A 17,119-nucleotide genomic window follows, 5' to 3' on the forward strand; every position below is an offset into this window, starting at 1 on the left:
CTCAACCTGATTGACTTCTTTGAATCAGTCTCCAGAGCCGTGGACAAAGGTAAGGTGGGCCACACAACCTATCTGGGCCTCGCCAAGGCCTTCAGCACCATCTCCCTACCCTGGAATCATAGATAAACTTACTAAGCTGGGCATTAATCCCTACATCACTCGATGGGTTGCCAGCTGGCTTACTGACAGAACCCACACTGTAAAAGTAGCTGACTCAAAATCCAACTCCAGACAAGTAACAAGTGGAGTACCTCAGGGTTCAGTCCTGGGACTGCTCTTGTTTGGCATCTACTTCTCTGAAGTACAGGCCAGCACTAAGGGACTCTGGCTAACAAAGTTCACAGATAGCTGCAAACTGGGAGCCATTATTGAATCTCCAAATGATTTGGATATTCTACAAAAAGGACTTACAGAAACAGATGCCTGATGCCAGAGACATGGGCTTAAGCTCAATGCCAAGAAATATATAGTTATCCCCTTTGGGAAAAAACATGTACCCATGAATTACCACATAAGTGGCAGTACACTAAACACCAAAAGTGTGATAAGGGACTTAGGAACACAGGTGGACAGTGGTCTCACCTTCGATAACCACATAGCCACAACAGTCAGGAAATTCTTCTATGTGGCGCACCTCATCACTAAGGGCTTTTCATCCAGAAAAAAGGAGGTCATTGTCCCACTGTACTCATCTCTCATTAAACCCATTATAGAGTACAACTCCCCATTTGGTATGTACCTCACAAAACATCTGCAACAACTGGAAAGGCCACAGAAATACCTCACTAAAAGAATCACAGGCCTAAAGCAGATGCCATTCGCTGACTGTCTAAAAAAACTCCAGCTATACTCTGTTGCATATTGCTTACTCAGAGGTTATCTCTGCTTAACATATAAGGCCATGTCAAACCCAGTGCTGTTGGACATGCTACACTTAAAGAAATCCCACTCCGTCAGAGCCACATGCTCCAGGGATCTAAACCTGGTCATCACAATGAACAAAACATGCTGTAGGGATAGGTTCCTGACCCAGAGACTCCCCATACTCTGGAATAGACTACTCATACATGTCAAGCTGAGCGGCTCTTTGGCCCTCTTCAAACGGAACCTTGACGATTGTATGGGAGATAGGAAATTCACCCCGGGGAGCACATCAATCGCCCTGCCAGACAGGGGATCAGAGAAGTAAATATTCTGGGAAGAGATAGCCAGGGAATTGTTATTGCTAGGCTTGTATAGGCCCTAGCACCAATAGCCTAGTACCAACCTATTAACCTATGAATGGCGCACTGCTACAGTCATCCCTCTCCACAAAGGAGAAGCGACTACAGACCCTGGAAATTATCGCCCCATTAGCCTGACAAGTCTGATATGTAAGACTATGAAGCGCATCATCATAGACCTAATTAACAAGGATATAGGTAATCTCCAAACTCTGGATCCCAAGCAATTTGGTTTTGTGAAAAGTAGAGCAAACCTGCTCTATCCGATTGACTTCTTTGAGTCAGTCACCAGAGCTGTGGATGAGGGCAAGGCAGTTCATACAGCCTAAATTGATCTGGCCAAGGCCTTTGATACCATTCCCCACTCAGGAATCATAGAAAAACTCACCAAACAAGGCATCAACCCCTATATCACTAGGTGGGTTACAAATTAACTCACAGACAGAACCCACAGTGTAAAAGTAGCAGACTCCAAGTCAGACTGCTGACCAATCATGAGTGAAGTCCCACAGGGATCGGTCCTGGGTCCTCTCCTGTTTGGCATCTACTTCTCAGAAGTCCAGGCCAACACAGAGGGAGTCTGGCTGACCAAGTTCACAGATGACTGCAAGATAGGAGCCATTATTAACTCTCCAAGTGATGTAGGCATCCTACAGAAAGGACCCACTGAGACCAATGACTGGTGTTGAAACCATGCCTTAAGCTTAATGCTAAAAAATGCGTTGTCATCCCCTTTGGGAAAAACTCAGTTTTTACTAATTACCACATTGATGGGAGCCCACTGAATACATGTTATAAGAGATCTGGGGACACAGGTTGACAGCAACCTCTCCTTCGACCACCACATTGCCACTGTGGTCAGAAAGCCCTTCTATGCAGCACATCTCATTACCAAGGATTTTGCATCCAGGAAGAAAGAGGTCATTATCTCTCTCTACTCTTTCCTCATTAGGGCAGTCATCGAGTGTAATGCTGCATTTGGCATGTACCTCACTAGACATATGCAACAGCTGAAAAGGCCACAAAAGTACCTTACAAAGAGGATCCTAGGCCTTAAACACATGTTGTACATGGACAGACTAAAAAACTCCACTATTCTCTGTCTCATATCGTCTACTAAGAGGCGATCTCTGCTTGACTTACAAAGTCATGTCTGACCCAGCCCTGTTAAAAATGGTACATCTAAAGAAATCCCAATCTCATGCTCCAGAGACCTCAACCTCATTACCACACTCAACAAAACATGCTGGAGGGACAGGTTCATAACCCAGAGACTGCCCATGCTCTGGAATAGACTTCCCATACATGTCAAGCAGAGCACCTCACTGGCCCTCTTCAAGAGAAATCTTGATGAGTGGATGGGAAATAGAAAGTTCACCCTGGGGACCACTGCAGTGGCTCTACTTGATAGAGGCACTGGGAACTAATGTCTGGTGGCATGATGCCAGGGCACTTCTATGGGCTAGGCTTGTAAAGGCTCCAGGGCCATTAGCCTAGTACACACCTATGAACCTATGAACCTATGTAACTGTATTTTGTGTATATGTCAAAACTGTTGTTAAATCTGGAGATTTTCTCCCCAGGACTCTGCTGAAAAGGGTTTTATCCAGGTCCGACTTTTCAGGTAAACAAAAATAAATAAATAAATACCGAATAAATATAAATATGTAATTCAGAACATAGCTGGGTACTATTTCTCAGTTTCTTAATTTCCCAATGTAATACATTACATTAAGTGCTAAAGATTATGCTTGCCACCATTTTCAGTCTGGAAACAATTATTAAAGTTAATAATTAGGGGGGAAAGGGCATCTGTGCATTCATTTACAAAGCTATTTACTGAAGCTGGGATATTAAAATTATAAAGTGTTGCAGCTGTGGATACGCAAATACACTTAACATCGATAACAGTGACAGCATTTGATCACTGATGCCTGACTGCATATCCATCATCACATACAATGGCATAGCATAAACACATCAGTTAGTGTCCTAAGGGTCTCCACTCAACCCCAACAGTGCAAAATTTACTGCAGGGTGAAGACATTCAATTATATAGTGCAGCTGTTAAAATAATCAGTTGAAAAATATAATAAACTCCTGTGCATAAATAAAAATCACCAACTGGCTGCTGAAGATAGATGATTAACCCACTCTCAGCAAAATGCATCTACTTAGGCTTAGGACCCATGGATGAACTGAATTGGCCATGAGTAAGTATGCCACTATTGTTATCCTACTAAACATAAACTCAGGAGTTGTTATAACCACATTTATATTCTCATAGTCCTGCATTTTTTAATTTAAATTAATAATTATCACACAAGATAAAAAAAACAGCACATTTGGTCCTAGCTATACTGTTTTATTTAATTAGTGTATATTGTTCTCCAGAATCCAAGTTTTTCTCCTCCAAAAACCTTGTACTATATTACTGATAAGAAGAGGGTGTACCTGCATTTTCACAAGATGGCTTTTTTGTATGTTAAACGATTCGCTTATTGTTGACCTGGGATCTAAACTAATACATGCAGTAAAAGGTACTGGCATCCATTATGTTAAGCACAACATGTTCATTTACTTAAGATGATTTGTGAATGTCTCTGCAAGCAGATAGCAAGAAATCCAATTTGATGCAAACTGTATATCAATCATTTATTAAAGGCTTTTCATAAAGAATTGATTAGTTAAACACATCAGACAGATCATGTCTTCTTGCATAGCAGCAGAAATGTGTGTGCCAGAGTTAAGGAAGTGAACAGTTTATTCTTAAAGTAAGAAAAGTGCAGCTTCTGTTATAGGGGACATGTCCAAGCTGAAAATAAAAGCCCCCACTTTCAATAGGGTTGACTGTTAAAACAGAACAAAAAATGACACTTGTTTTGTCAGAATGCCTTTTTGATGTTTTCTGTAAAGCATACATGCTGGACAAGGAATGTAATGAGGCAGTTCTACAAGGAATGCATTACGGGTATGCTAATCCGTAATTGATAGTGACTGACAGTTGTGCTGTTGTGCTAGTTTGCTAATTATCTAGTCTAAGTATACCTCTAAAGAGTCAGTTTTTTCTGTTTGCACAAACATGTTAACTCTTTCTTTCCAGTCATTAAATATTTATGTCTCTGTAGGGTTATCACTTATTCTAATTTAAACAGGACAGTTTTGCAACTCTGCTCTGCCAAATATCTGTCTATCTACACACACACACACACACACACACACACACACACACACACACACACACACACACACACACACACACACACACACACACACACACACACACACACACACACACACACACACACACACACACACACACACACACACACACACACACACACACACACACATAGGGTCTATATTAAATCAGCGAATGTTCAAAATAGAGAACGTTGATTTATCAACCCTTTAAGAGCGAAACCTGACAATCCCGAAGACACGGAACAGAGATTTTTTTTCCTAGGGAAAAAAAATCACTGGTCCATTTTCATGACTTTGCCATTTCCTCCACTGTGGTGCATTCTCGGAGTTGATATATTTAAGTGGGAGTGTGAGGGGGGGGGCAAAGCCCCCCACTTTATTTTGTGTTTTGAATTTTTTTTTTTGTGGAACAGCGATTTTTTTTCCCTGGGAAAAAAATTGCTGTTCTGTGACTTCGAGATCATCAGGTTTTGCTCTTTAAGGATCGATAAATCACTGTTCGCTATTTTAAGCATTCACTGATTTAATATAGACCCTATATATATATATATATATATATATATATATATATATATATATATATATATATATATATATATATATATATATATATATATATATATATATATATATATATATATATATATATATATATATATATATATATATATATATATATATATATATATATATATATATATATATATATATATATATAGATATATAGATATATATATATAGATGAGTCTATTTTCAGCCATCAAATGGAAATAAATCACTGAATGACATTCAGCGAAAATCATTGCACCACCAACTAATTATATATTACCAATTCTGAGATCGCACTACAGTGGGGAAAGGGCAAATTTTCTGATCCCTACCATAATGCGATTTTACTTGAATGGCTCGATGAACAGCTTGTTCAACAAGACATGCCGTTTGATGCTTTCTCCATTAAAAGGCTAAAAATAGACCCTATGTGTATGTATGTATGTATATATGTGTATGTATATATATGGTTCCCCTTTATAATCACAAAATACTGAACTCTCGAATTTCAGTATTTCGCGAACATAAAGCCAAATTTTTAAAATGTCAAAAGTGCATAATCGCAAATTTGAATATTTTGAATTCACGTTATGACTTTACATTACGTGACATGCGCTGTTTGGTTTGGATGTTGTTCGGTGTAGTGTATGGATTTAAGTGGAATCTAAGGTAAGTGAGTGTTTTGTAAGGGTTTTGGGTGGGAGTTTGAGTGTATGTGAGATTGTTTGTAATTTGTATGTGTGGGTTAAGGTAGGAAGGTGAATGTATGAGTGTGCAGTTGTTGGATGTGTTGGTGTTTGTCTATGTATGATTGTGTGTGTGTGTGTGTGTGTGTGTGTGTGTGTGTGTGTGTGTGTGTGTGTGTGTGTGTGTGTGTGTGTGTGTGTGTGTGTGTGCGGGACTGTGGAATGTCTGGGTGTGAGTGTACTGTCTTTTACTGTTTGTGTGATCTCGGAGTTAGTATATATAAGTAGGGGTATGGGGCTCCGCCTCCACATGGGAGTGCAGGGGCTTGCCCTGCTTATGTGTAGTGTAGGTATGTGGATGTGTGGTGTTTTGTTTTTGTGTGTTTATTTGTTTTGTAGTGTGGGTGTTGTGGTTTATGTGTGCTGTGGTGTCTGCTGTGTGTTCAGGATTTGTAGTTTCGGCATTGTGAAGGTTCTGTATTTGAAGGTTTCACCTTTGAGATTTCAGTATGTCGCGATTATAAAGGGGAACCATATATATATATATATATATATATATATATATATATATATTTATATATATATACACACACACACACACACACACACACACACACACACACACACACACACACACAAATTCTGGCATTTTAATAGTAAGTACTTTTAGCTTTTTATAAAATTTTGCAGAAACTGGTTTCTATAAATGAAAATTCTTAAAATTATAACTAAGGTTCTACAGTCATGTATTTTAAATTACAAAGAAATATGTTTAACAGATGTTGTGCTTTGTATTTCTGAGAAGTTAGTAAGCCAATAGTCAAGAAAATGCCATCAGAGTATCTGTAAGTATTTTGTATGGTTCTTTTCCGGTCAGCTGTTATTCCTGTGAAGTGTTTTGTTGCACTATTATTTCCCTCTGTTGAAGTATTGTTTCCATAGTTACATTTAAAGCTGTCCAACTTCATTTTTGGCTATTTTCTGTGATAGGAGCTAGGGTATCCTTGACGTTTATACATAATATGCTGTAAGAGAGAATAACATTATTGGTACAGTTGTTCAACCATTCTTAAATATTTGGATATCAGATCACATATAAACCTCAAAAAAGTTTGGCCTAAGACCCCCATATTTGAGCATACATGAGGGTATGGAAAAGACCCATGTCCTTTCCTGCCTCTCCACAGTGTCTCACCCATCAATGGTATTATTTTATTTTATGTCTAGGAAGAAACACACACAAACAATAGATTGCTGGTCAGAAGGCAGGGAAATATAGTGTGTGTATTTTATGAAACTAGAGAAAGCAGAAGATTAATATGAGAAAGAGGAGGATGAAAGAGGGACGGCTGAATGAACATAGTGGTTCAAACATCAGACAAAGTGCAGGAGAGAGTGAAATGAAGATGCTAGGGGGAAAAGAAATACAAAAAAATAAAATGTTTAGATGGACTAATTGGAAAAAATGTCTGCTAAGTAAACAGCTTTCTGGGTTAAGGACAACACAAAACAGCAGTAGTGACAAAGAATCACCTTAGAATGTCGGTTTTTTTTTTTTTTTTTTTTTCCTGGAATAGTAATTTGCCCTTTGTCGTGACTCAACTGTAAAGTAGATTGCAACTATTTTGCAGTGACTGCAGTCTAATTTATCGGTGGATGGTGTGTTTTATACATCTGTAAGCATTCTGTAATCAATATTTTTTTGGCAATCTTTCCACATCATACTTATGTTCCATCCATTTTTACTTTTTGTAGTTTGGATTTGTTTAAAAACATGTGATTCTTTGTTATATGCAATTTTCTTCTATTACTTCTATTACCTTTCTGTTAAATGACTGTAAATTTTGTCTGCATCAGTTCTGTGTAATTTGTATATTGTTAGAACTCAAGTAATTGGGCTATAGTGGGCTATAGTTTTTTTTTTTTTTTGGTTTGTCTGTTTATTTGTTTTACTGCAGCGCTTTAAACACGAAGTGGATAACATCATAAACATCAAGAAAACAGTTAATAACAAAATTCAGTAATAAACATTTACCCATTTACCGGAATATTTTCAAACAATATAAACATGCTCTCCCCCCTAAGAACTATACAACAGTTTAGCATCTATCATTCAGATATGCCTTGGCATATAATATTGACATAGATTTCCAATATATTAAATAACAACCTCAAACTAAATACAGTTTACATGTATAAGAAATGATGAGTAAGATAAATTAGCAAGTGAGCATAAACCAGAGAAAAAGTGCAAAGTTCTTTTGCTGAAAATGTAAATGGAATTGTGTACTTGCAGCAATTAAATATATGTTGTAGCTGCTACAAAATCCGAACATTGTAGTTAAAATTTACTCTTTCAAAAATACATTGTTGAAAATTACTAACTGCACTGGGTTTTTCCAGTACTTAAAAAGAGTTAAAGGAATCTATTCACTTCTAAAAATTCCACAATGAATTTAGGCTGATAAGACCTTGTTCTATAGTTCTTGGAGTGGTTTGTAGATTTGCTTTTAAGGAAGAGTATGTTTTTTTTCTGCTGTTAACTACTTTGGTGTCAATTTGGGATGTGCATATAAATAATATTTACTTAAGGCTAAATAATTGTGCAGAGATGTTAATACCTTTAGCCAGAAGTTAGCATTGCATCTCAACTTGAACTTTTCCATTTAGGAGCCTTTTTGAATTTTGCCTCAATTTCTATGGCTGTTACATCATTCAATTTCATATATTGATACTGTTTTTACGTCTTCTATCCATTCAGTATATTTATGTTCAACAAGATCTCCTTAAATATTTCTCTAACATTAACTGTTTTCTTCTTTTTAGGTGGTGCTACTATAGCTATTGTTTTCTTTCTCAATTCTCTACAAAACTATTTTGACTCAATCTTTCTGTACCTTATATGTTTATATATACCTTCTAAGTTTTTTTTCTGCTTGTGCTGATATTTATAGTTTATTGAAGGAGATGGCATAAGACAAATCCGGATCTGTTTTGATGTTGCATGTTGCATTTACCACATCTAACTTTCTAAATATTTTTTGGGATGATATGTTCCCTTTTCTGTAGTCTAGTAGTAATACTTATTGCCTTAGTTACTTTATAATTCTCTTTAAGTGATGCTTCCATGATGGCATTTCCACATTTCTGTCTTTTCTTTTGTTGTTCTATATTTTGTGGTAGCATTTTATCTGTTAATTGTTTGGCTGTACAGTAGTGTATTCTGTTTATTTCTGTTAATGGATCCAGATATTGCTTTTATCTGTTTTTTATCTGATTTCTAACATTTTGGGTCTTATCTAAGAGTGCCCTTTTCACTATCAGTTTCCTGCTCTTCCCCCACTTGTGTAGTCCTAACTAAACTTTTGATCACGTCTCCAGAGATGGTTCTAAAACTGTATTTTGTACTATATCTTTGATGAATTGATCCAGTTCAATTCATTGTACAATTTCCTAAGGATTTATTATCTCATTGTGTAAGGATATTAGCTGTATCAAAGACTCCCCATTAAATCATTCATTTCATTTTTGGTCTGTCACATTATTTTCAGTTTGTTGCTTTTCTACATCATTAAACTGTTTGCATCACAGTATGTTCCACTTTCATGCTGTGATTTTTTTCTTTGCAAAATTTACCAGATCTAGATGTTTCTGCCTATACTTCAAATATATTTTGAGCTGTAGGGATCATATTGGTTAATACAACTTTCTTTTCTGCATAAGTATTGCATGGCATCAGATCCCCCCAGAGCATACATATTCTTCATAATTTTGATAGCCTTGTTTTTGTGTAGCAGTTCCTCAATCACGTATTTTTCCAGATGATCTAACATTTCTTTATCTAGCTATTTTTAAATGATCTTAGGTTTTTATCTGTAGTTTGGAACAGTATGTTTTTTGTGTGTGTAAGGCAAGAATTTTTCTTTTGTCCAACTACTTCCTTTTTCTTGTTATATATCATTTGTTTGGAAATTCTAGGTCAGTTACTTCAAAGAAACAAAATTCTTTCTCTTTCTTATCCTCAGCTGTACACTCCATTGTCTCAATATTTCTTAATTAGCCAATTCATTTTTTTTGGATGGCTAGTTTTTTTCTGCCATGGAGGCAACTCAAAATATGGCTTAACCCTGTGGTAGGAATGTGACCCTGTTCTGAGGATTTTCCCAGTCCTGGCACTAGTACCTCTGCCAAGAATGGCCAATTTTTATCCTGGGACCTGTGCATCCAGTCTTCTTTTTTATTGTTAACATGTCTTTTCCATGATATATAAAATATAAACAATCTATATGTCAGTATAGGTTTAGTGAGATTTTGTAGAAACAAGGTCCACCACGTGAAGGTACTCACCAAGGATGAGGATGAATTTAGTTCCAGCAGTGCCAGTCTTTTTTCTTTCTGATTCTATCTTCTTGTCATGACTCTTGTCATCCATCTCTCTATTAGGACCCCTTTACCACTCTATCCAGACCCCAAATAGGAAATGACTGAGTGATGTTCTATGGTGTTTGAAACATGTGGATTGTTTTAAATACATTAAAAATGTGTACTGCTACATAAAGGAAGTATTAATGTTTAGAAAAGGAAGATAACAAAAGTGAGTTTTGGACTTTGATTTCCAGTAACTGAATAAAAGAGTGTTTCATGCATTCCTCAGTAGTCAGATGCTTCTAAGCATAACTACCATTAAGTCTACTTATATCAAGTAACCTGATTTTGTTTGTTTTTCAGGATGTACTTTACATTCCCTTCAGTGAAACGCACAACTGCTCAAATAACACATTACAGACTATACCAGAAGGTCTCAGCAGTTACTGAAGCCAAAAGGATTACTGAAGAATGAATGTATTTCATCATATTTATGTAAACGAGAAGAGATTTCACCACTTCAAGAGCATCATTTTTTAACTACTTGAAGGATGCATGGTACAAGAAAACAAATAACATCATCCATCTAAAGAAGACTGTATATAATCTTAAATTGTATATATTCTGAAGGTACGGGTTACAGCTAGGTAGCTCCGATGAAGGAATTTGACCACATTAAAAGTCTTGGCACCAAAATGAGCCAGAAAGACAGAGAGTCAGAAAGCTGCCAGCCACTTGTAGTCAGCTCAGAAGAACTGGAGTGTAAGATCTGCTACAACCGTTATGACACAAGAACTCGCAAGCCCAAAGTGTTGAGCTGTCTTCACAGAGTTTGTGTCAAATGCCTAAAAAAGATTGTAGACATTGATGGCTCCTCCCCCAGTGTCATCAGCTGCCCATTCTGTAGACATGAAACCCATGTCCCTGATGATGAAATTCACCTGTTGCAAGATGACATCAAGATTATTGCTATCCTTTCATATCATGATAAGTTCAAAAAGCATGGATCCTGCATGCCTTCAGAAGTGGTTTTGACACCCAATGGTCTACAGCCCCTCAGTGAGCAATCCCATAGTTCCTCAGACTGCCTCATCATAACGATCACAGAACTGCCTAATGAAGCACCACAACCAGAGTCCGTAAGCATGCTTAACCTCATGAGGTTCTACAGACCTTCCAGTCTTGACTCTTTGCCTTGTCACTGCCCTGTTCAAAAATGTCGCTCTTGCACCTCAAGAACATTCCCCCGCTGCATTATTGGTGCACTGTGTCTCATCTATTTCAGCTCTTTGCCTCTTGGAATATATCTGCTTATGATAAGCCATTTAGCGCTTGGGATTGTGATGGTTAGCCTTGTACCATCCACTCTGATTCTTTGTGTTTTTTGTGGATTCTGCCAGTGCCTCTGTCATGAAGCTATGGAGTGTTTGTCTACTTGACTTTATCAGACTTATTAATAAATTGTACTTTAATCAGGTTGTGAGACGGTACAAAAACTTAAGGTACCTGTAGAGAGCTAAGGTGAATGGTCATCTTACTCCTTTGCACTAAACTTAAAGACTATCAGAAAGTCATGAAATATGTTTCTTGGAGAACCAAAATATTACAGTCATTAGCTTGTTAAGTTTCCTATAGACCATAATTTGAATGCAACCATACAGACAGAGGATAACAATCTACTTTCAAAATAGCCTTTTCATCTTTTATATTCATTCACCTGTAGTAGGCATTTCAGACCAGGAACTTCTGTAGTAATAAGAGACATGGTTCTGTCAGCCAAAAGTTCTTTCTTACCATGGCTTTCTGGAACTTTTAGGTCACCAGCATTATACAGTTTTGTAATTACATTCATCATCATTCCTGGGAGCCAGAAGTAAAAGGGCCCGATAAGACAGTAGGAGTAGGGAGGGCATATCTGTTAACCTGGGAGCATCCTATTAATATAAGATTAATAAATTTGTTTTCAGTTAACGGCAGATGACAGGATAAAAGATCACAGTTTTAGCTCATAAATTGCAGGCTGCTTGGTTAAATCCCCCCACCGTTACGCAACATAGAGTTAATTATAACCAGTGGGAGAGGAGCAGGCATTGCCCTCAGATGATAGATTCTGGGCAAAATTCCATGCAGAAAATACTTAAGAATTTGTCTGATTGGTTAGACAGTCTGCAGCTGAAATTGCTGTAATGTCTTCAATCTGAGGTGCAATCTCTCTTTCCCTTTTAATCCAATGCCCTAATCCACATTTCTGTGTAGCCATTACCTGGTAACAGTCAGCCCACTTAACAGAACATTCAGTTACAGAATGACAGCAGCAGTTTACTGGGTCATGTTATCCTACCACTAATACCACAACTTTTAACAATTCTAGACCTATCTCATGGGCCACACAATAGTTCAGTTAGTGCTTTTACTGTTTTTAGTTAAATTATAAAGAAATCTCTTTCCCCCTTACATCAGAATTCACCTCAGATGTCTAAGCCCAAAGCCAAGGGGTCTGTCCATATACTTCCAATAAACTGTAACACTTTTCTTTTCCTGCTTGGATTTCAGAGACAGCTGAGTGAGTCCTCATCAGGGATGTGTATTTCCTGACGTGTGCTCAACCTGGCTTTGATAATTAGAGGTATGATAGTGGTTCTATTCCTCAATATGACCTTGTCTCAACTATAAGTAGCAATGTGATTCAGCTGCTAAACTGAGCAACATGAAACCACTGCTCACAAATCATCTGTGTATCTACTGATGTTTGCAATGTGATGCGCAACAAATGCAACACAGTTTCATTAAAGCTGTTAATGTTGTAAGGCTCAGCACTGTATAGATACATATCACACACACACACACACACACACACACACACACACACACACACACACACACACACACACACACACACACACACACTACAGCCTGGGCCAAAGTTAAGCAGCACGTTTTTTCAGAGGTGGGAAGAGACCAGTGTACCTAGAAAAAACTCATACATACACAAGAAGAATACACAAACTCCTTGCAGTGAACAGAGGTCAGAACTGAGTTCTGGACCCTAGATCTGTCAGAAAGAAATTTTACCACTAAATCACTGCACTGCCTGTGTACTCACATTTTTGCATGTTATATATTTATGCAGTCATCTGTACCCAAGAGGTTTCATTGTATAACTGCCATAATCTTTTACTTTTTGTTCCCAAACTTTAGCTGCTTCTGATAAAAAAAAATAAATAAAAACAAGTATTGCTTGTTGTTTGTTTGTTTGACATCATTTCCAACAAACCCTACCATAGTAAGGATCTCTGTAGGAGTCTTTCAAGATCAAATGGCAAAATGAATGTGAATGGCCAATGCAGTGAGCTCGTCAGCTTTGTAGATCCTACTGTAAAAAGAGGTTCAGTACCCCCAAACCATGCTTATGGCATCCAGATTCACTGCTTCTTCCTGGCAACAAAATGACATATGACTGCTGGAAAAGCACTCTTGTAACCATTAGGGTCAACAGTGAACAGTTGGATGAGGGTGTGCCACTGGCCTTACTTGAAGTGTCTGGGGTTTGGAAAACTTAGTATAGCTGCTCCATCTCTCTCAGAGATGTACTGCAAATCAAGTGACAAAGAATTCAGACTGCATGTAAGTCTGAAACAACTTTTTTTGTTCACCTTTATTCTTTCTGGCTTACTACAGTGTCCTTGTCCATCTCTGGGTCTACCAGCAAATTCTACAGCTCTTGGACTATCTCCAGTCTAAGACTGAAGCCACTGTGGAACCTAAGGGCATCCTGAGGTGATCATGCTGTTGACTGCTTCCACTGGGTATTTTGTTCACTTATGAATACCCCTTGATTTCTCTCCCCCACCTGCATTCACCTGTTATGTTCAAGGGCTAATTTCCCTCTAAGGACAACACTTCCACCCCCCCACCCCCACCCCCAGGAATGCCTAGACAAATATCTTCACACCTGGGATGGATACATCATGCTACAGATACCAGTGCTGCTAATTGCACTTGCATTACCTGAGCAGGTCTGGAGCAGCCCAGTGCTAGGGTTTGGCTCCTGAAATAAATTTGTTGATTTTTGTTCTTTCTTCTTACTCCCAGACTAAGCATCTCCCATAACATGAGTTCCTGTGGCCTCAGGTAAAACTCTGCCCTTTACAGCATCTGTCTTCATACTCTGTCATTACATCTCTTGTTTTCTGAAAAGCAGAGTACCCAATCATGTGTACCTTGCAAATAAATTAATATAAAGTACAATAGATAAAGGCTGCAAGTAGAAATTTAAAGAAAGTGGCCTTCAGATAGTTTTCTGTTGAAATAATTTTTATTGTCTTAAGAAAATGCGTAGTGCATATTACAAAATGTTACTAATTTTACCACAATGAATGACAGTTGGTGGCTTTAGTCAGAATCATTGAGTTGAAACATATTAATGTACTCTTAATTCTGTTCCTGAGTTTGGATTAATAGTAACCTTCATCAGTCACACTGTAACCAGATTTTATATTTTCAGCTTTCATGCTCAGCTGGTCGTATACCAGTTTTCAGATCTGGTGGACCCAAACACATTCAGATTTGGTGGACACAAGCCCATTAATTTTCTACTATCCTTTTATCTGTTTATGAAGACATTCCTCTAGTCCTGATGAATAGTGACCAGTGAATAAAACACAACATACACACACACACACACACACACACACACACACACACACACACACACACACACACACATATATAGATATAAGTAAACTGAGTAAATACACATTTATGTGAACGCAATTCACTACAATTTTTGGTCAGAAGTACAAATGTTCAACAATCACACGAGTGTCAGATTAACTGGCAAATACAAGTTGGAAACATGCTTTATAGAACATAGTGTCTTATTGGTTCATATGTAGATACTAGGCTATCGGCCCTGGGGCCTATGTAAGCCTAGCCAACAAGGTTCCCTGGCTTTCACCACCCATGGATGCTATTTACCTGTGCCCCTGTCTGGCAGGGCTACTGATGTGATGCCCGGGGTGAATTTCCTATTGCCCATCCACTCATCAAGACTTTTCTTGAAGAGTGATAGTGACAAACTCTGCTTGACATAGATACATAGTTTGTTCCAGAGTATGGGAAGTCTCTGGGACAGGAATGTATCCCTCCAGCATGTTCTGTTAATTGTGGTGACGACTAAAAAATATTCGGATATCTCTGGATTAGAACCCTGATCACCTTCCCACAACCTAACTGCCTTTGTTCATTGAGCCACAGAAGCTGCTTATAAATGTCAGCCCCAGGTCTTCAACCAAGGAGCTTGTACACCATAGACAAAGCAATTAACCACTAAGCCATTCAAGCTAATTGAATGCTTTAAGAAGTGTAATGTAGTAACACATCTGTCTAACACATAATGCAGATCAGTGTCTAAGGACACAATGACAGTGATTCCCTGGTTTCGAAAGAATTCTCCCTTCTTAGAGTAGGTGTTACCATGGAGGCGGTTTATGTAATTTTGGGAGATGTGAAGGATTTGCCTCCCACATTGATGGGGGACGCAGGGGGTTTGTCTTCCCCTGCAATAAAAACTTTTAGTTAACTTTTTATGCACAATGAAAAGTTAACAATTCTCCTTGTTAGTTGGTGTGTGGTTAGTGTTCTTTTTTCAACATTTTGTGTTTAGACCAATTATTTTCACACAAATGTCTTATCAAACATTTGTACTTTTAATCAAAAAACGCATTCACACAAATGTGTATTCGCTGACACACACACACACATATATATATATATATATACATATATACATATATATATATATATATATATACACATATATACATATACTGCTTGCTTTGTGTCTTGCCACACAACACACCCATCAGCAAGCTATCTTCAGTGCTTCTGACTTCAGAATGGTTTATATATTCACCGTGAATCCTAGTATTGCAGCTGTCTTACATATATTATATCTAGGAAACATTCTTATATTCATTCTCTGAAACCATCTCAGGGTGTCTCCGAATAGATATCTGCTTGCACAGCTACTGACTGTGTCAAATCCATGGTGGTGTCAGTCTGAAGGCTATTTATGTACTTAACTAACTCCTGTTATGCTTCACCCCCCATATTTCAGTAAGATTCAACTAGTTGAAGAATCAGCCAGATTAAATAAAACTGGTCAAATTTTGAACTCAACAAAAAATTAAGCACTCTTTGTAAGGGGTAAGCTCCCTTGCATTCCCCAAGTGGGTGCCTTTACCCCACACCCCACTTACTTTTTTACCCCAAAACTACAAAGATAAAATAAAAACTCAGCCAGTTTGACCACTGCCAGAGCCCGAAGAAACTTTGCCTACAATGATTTTCTTTTGAGGATAGAATCAAAATCATGAATAAATGATGTCTAAACTCATCCATTTGGCACTTGGCCAAGTATGAGGAATCCCCCATGTGGCCTTTATTAGAACCCTGTTATTCCAGACATAACATTTATATTTTAGATATGCCTGAATTCATTTGCAGGACCTTATCATGAAAACTGTACCTGCCTTTGATTTTTTTCTTTTTTTAATGCTGCATACATAACACTAGAAATAATTCCCTTTTTCTACAGACAGAAGTTTCTGGCGACAGGCAGTTAATAAATTATTTAAATTAAGCATAGCATCTGATGTATTTTTCAGAGAGGCAGTTAAATAAGTTAAGCTAAACTACTCATATGATGTACAGTATGCTGTAGGGCAACAGTTTAATCCTTTAAAGTATTCATAATATCATCTATGTTGATTTTCTGTCAATGTAACATCAGCTTCCCAAATGAGGTTATTCCTACTGACCTGGGAGTGGAATGGAAATCAGACTTCCATACTCTGTAGTGCCACAGGCGAGATCATGTAGCAGATACATATGGCCTGGGGTTTATTTTGACTTAGACACTAGACGGCTTGGTGCAGGAAGGGCTGAGAACCTAGAAAATGGGAGGACTGGACTTTTTTGTACTGTCTCACAACCCTTGGAAGAGATTTAGGGTGCCACAGAGGACAGGAAATATAGATGGAAGAAGCAAATATCTGCAGTGGAAAACGACATGGAAACATCCTTACACTT

At 37.8% G+C, this 17,119-nt stretch overlaps 1 protein-coding gene across 2 annotated transcripts in view; it reads left to right on the forward strand.

The window, feature by feature from the left end:
* LOC122817077 (E3 ubiquitin-protein ligase RNF182-like) overlaps positions 1 to 13,258 on the forward strand; it is a 156,038-nt gene extending 142,780 nt beyond the window's left edge. For both annotated transcript variants that reach the window (XM_044090230.1, XM_044090231.1), the window contains exon 2: positions 10,391 to 13,258. In XM_044090230.1, the coding sequence (XP_043946165.1) occupies positions 10,684 to 11,466 (783 nt within the window). In that variant the 5' untranslated portion in view covers positions 10,391 to 10,683 and the 3' untranslated portion in view covers positions 11,467 to 13,258. The remainder of the gene's footprint in view (positions 1 to 10,390) is intronic.
* Positions 13,259 to 17,119: the final 3,861 nt, after the last annotated feature.

Source organism: Protopterus annectens, chromosome 12.part0, assembly GCF_019279795.1.
Source record: "Protopterus annectens isolate FY-2018-M chromosome 12.part0, PAN1.0, whole genome shotgun sequence".
Lineage (NCBI taxonomy): Eukaryota > Metazoa > Chordata > Ceratodontiformes > Protopteridae > Protopterus > Protopterus annectens.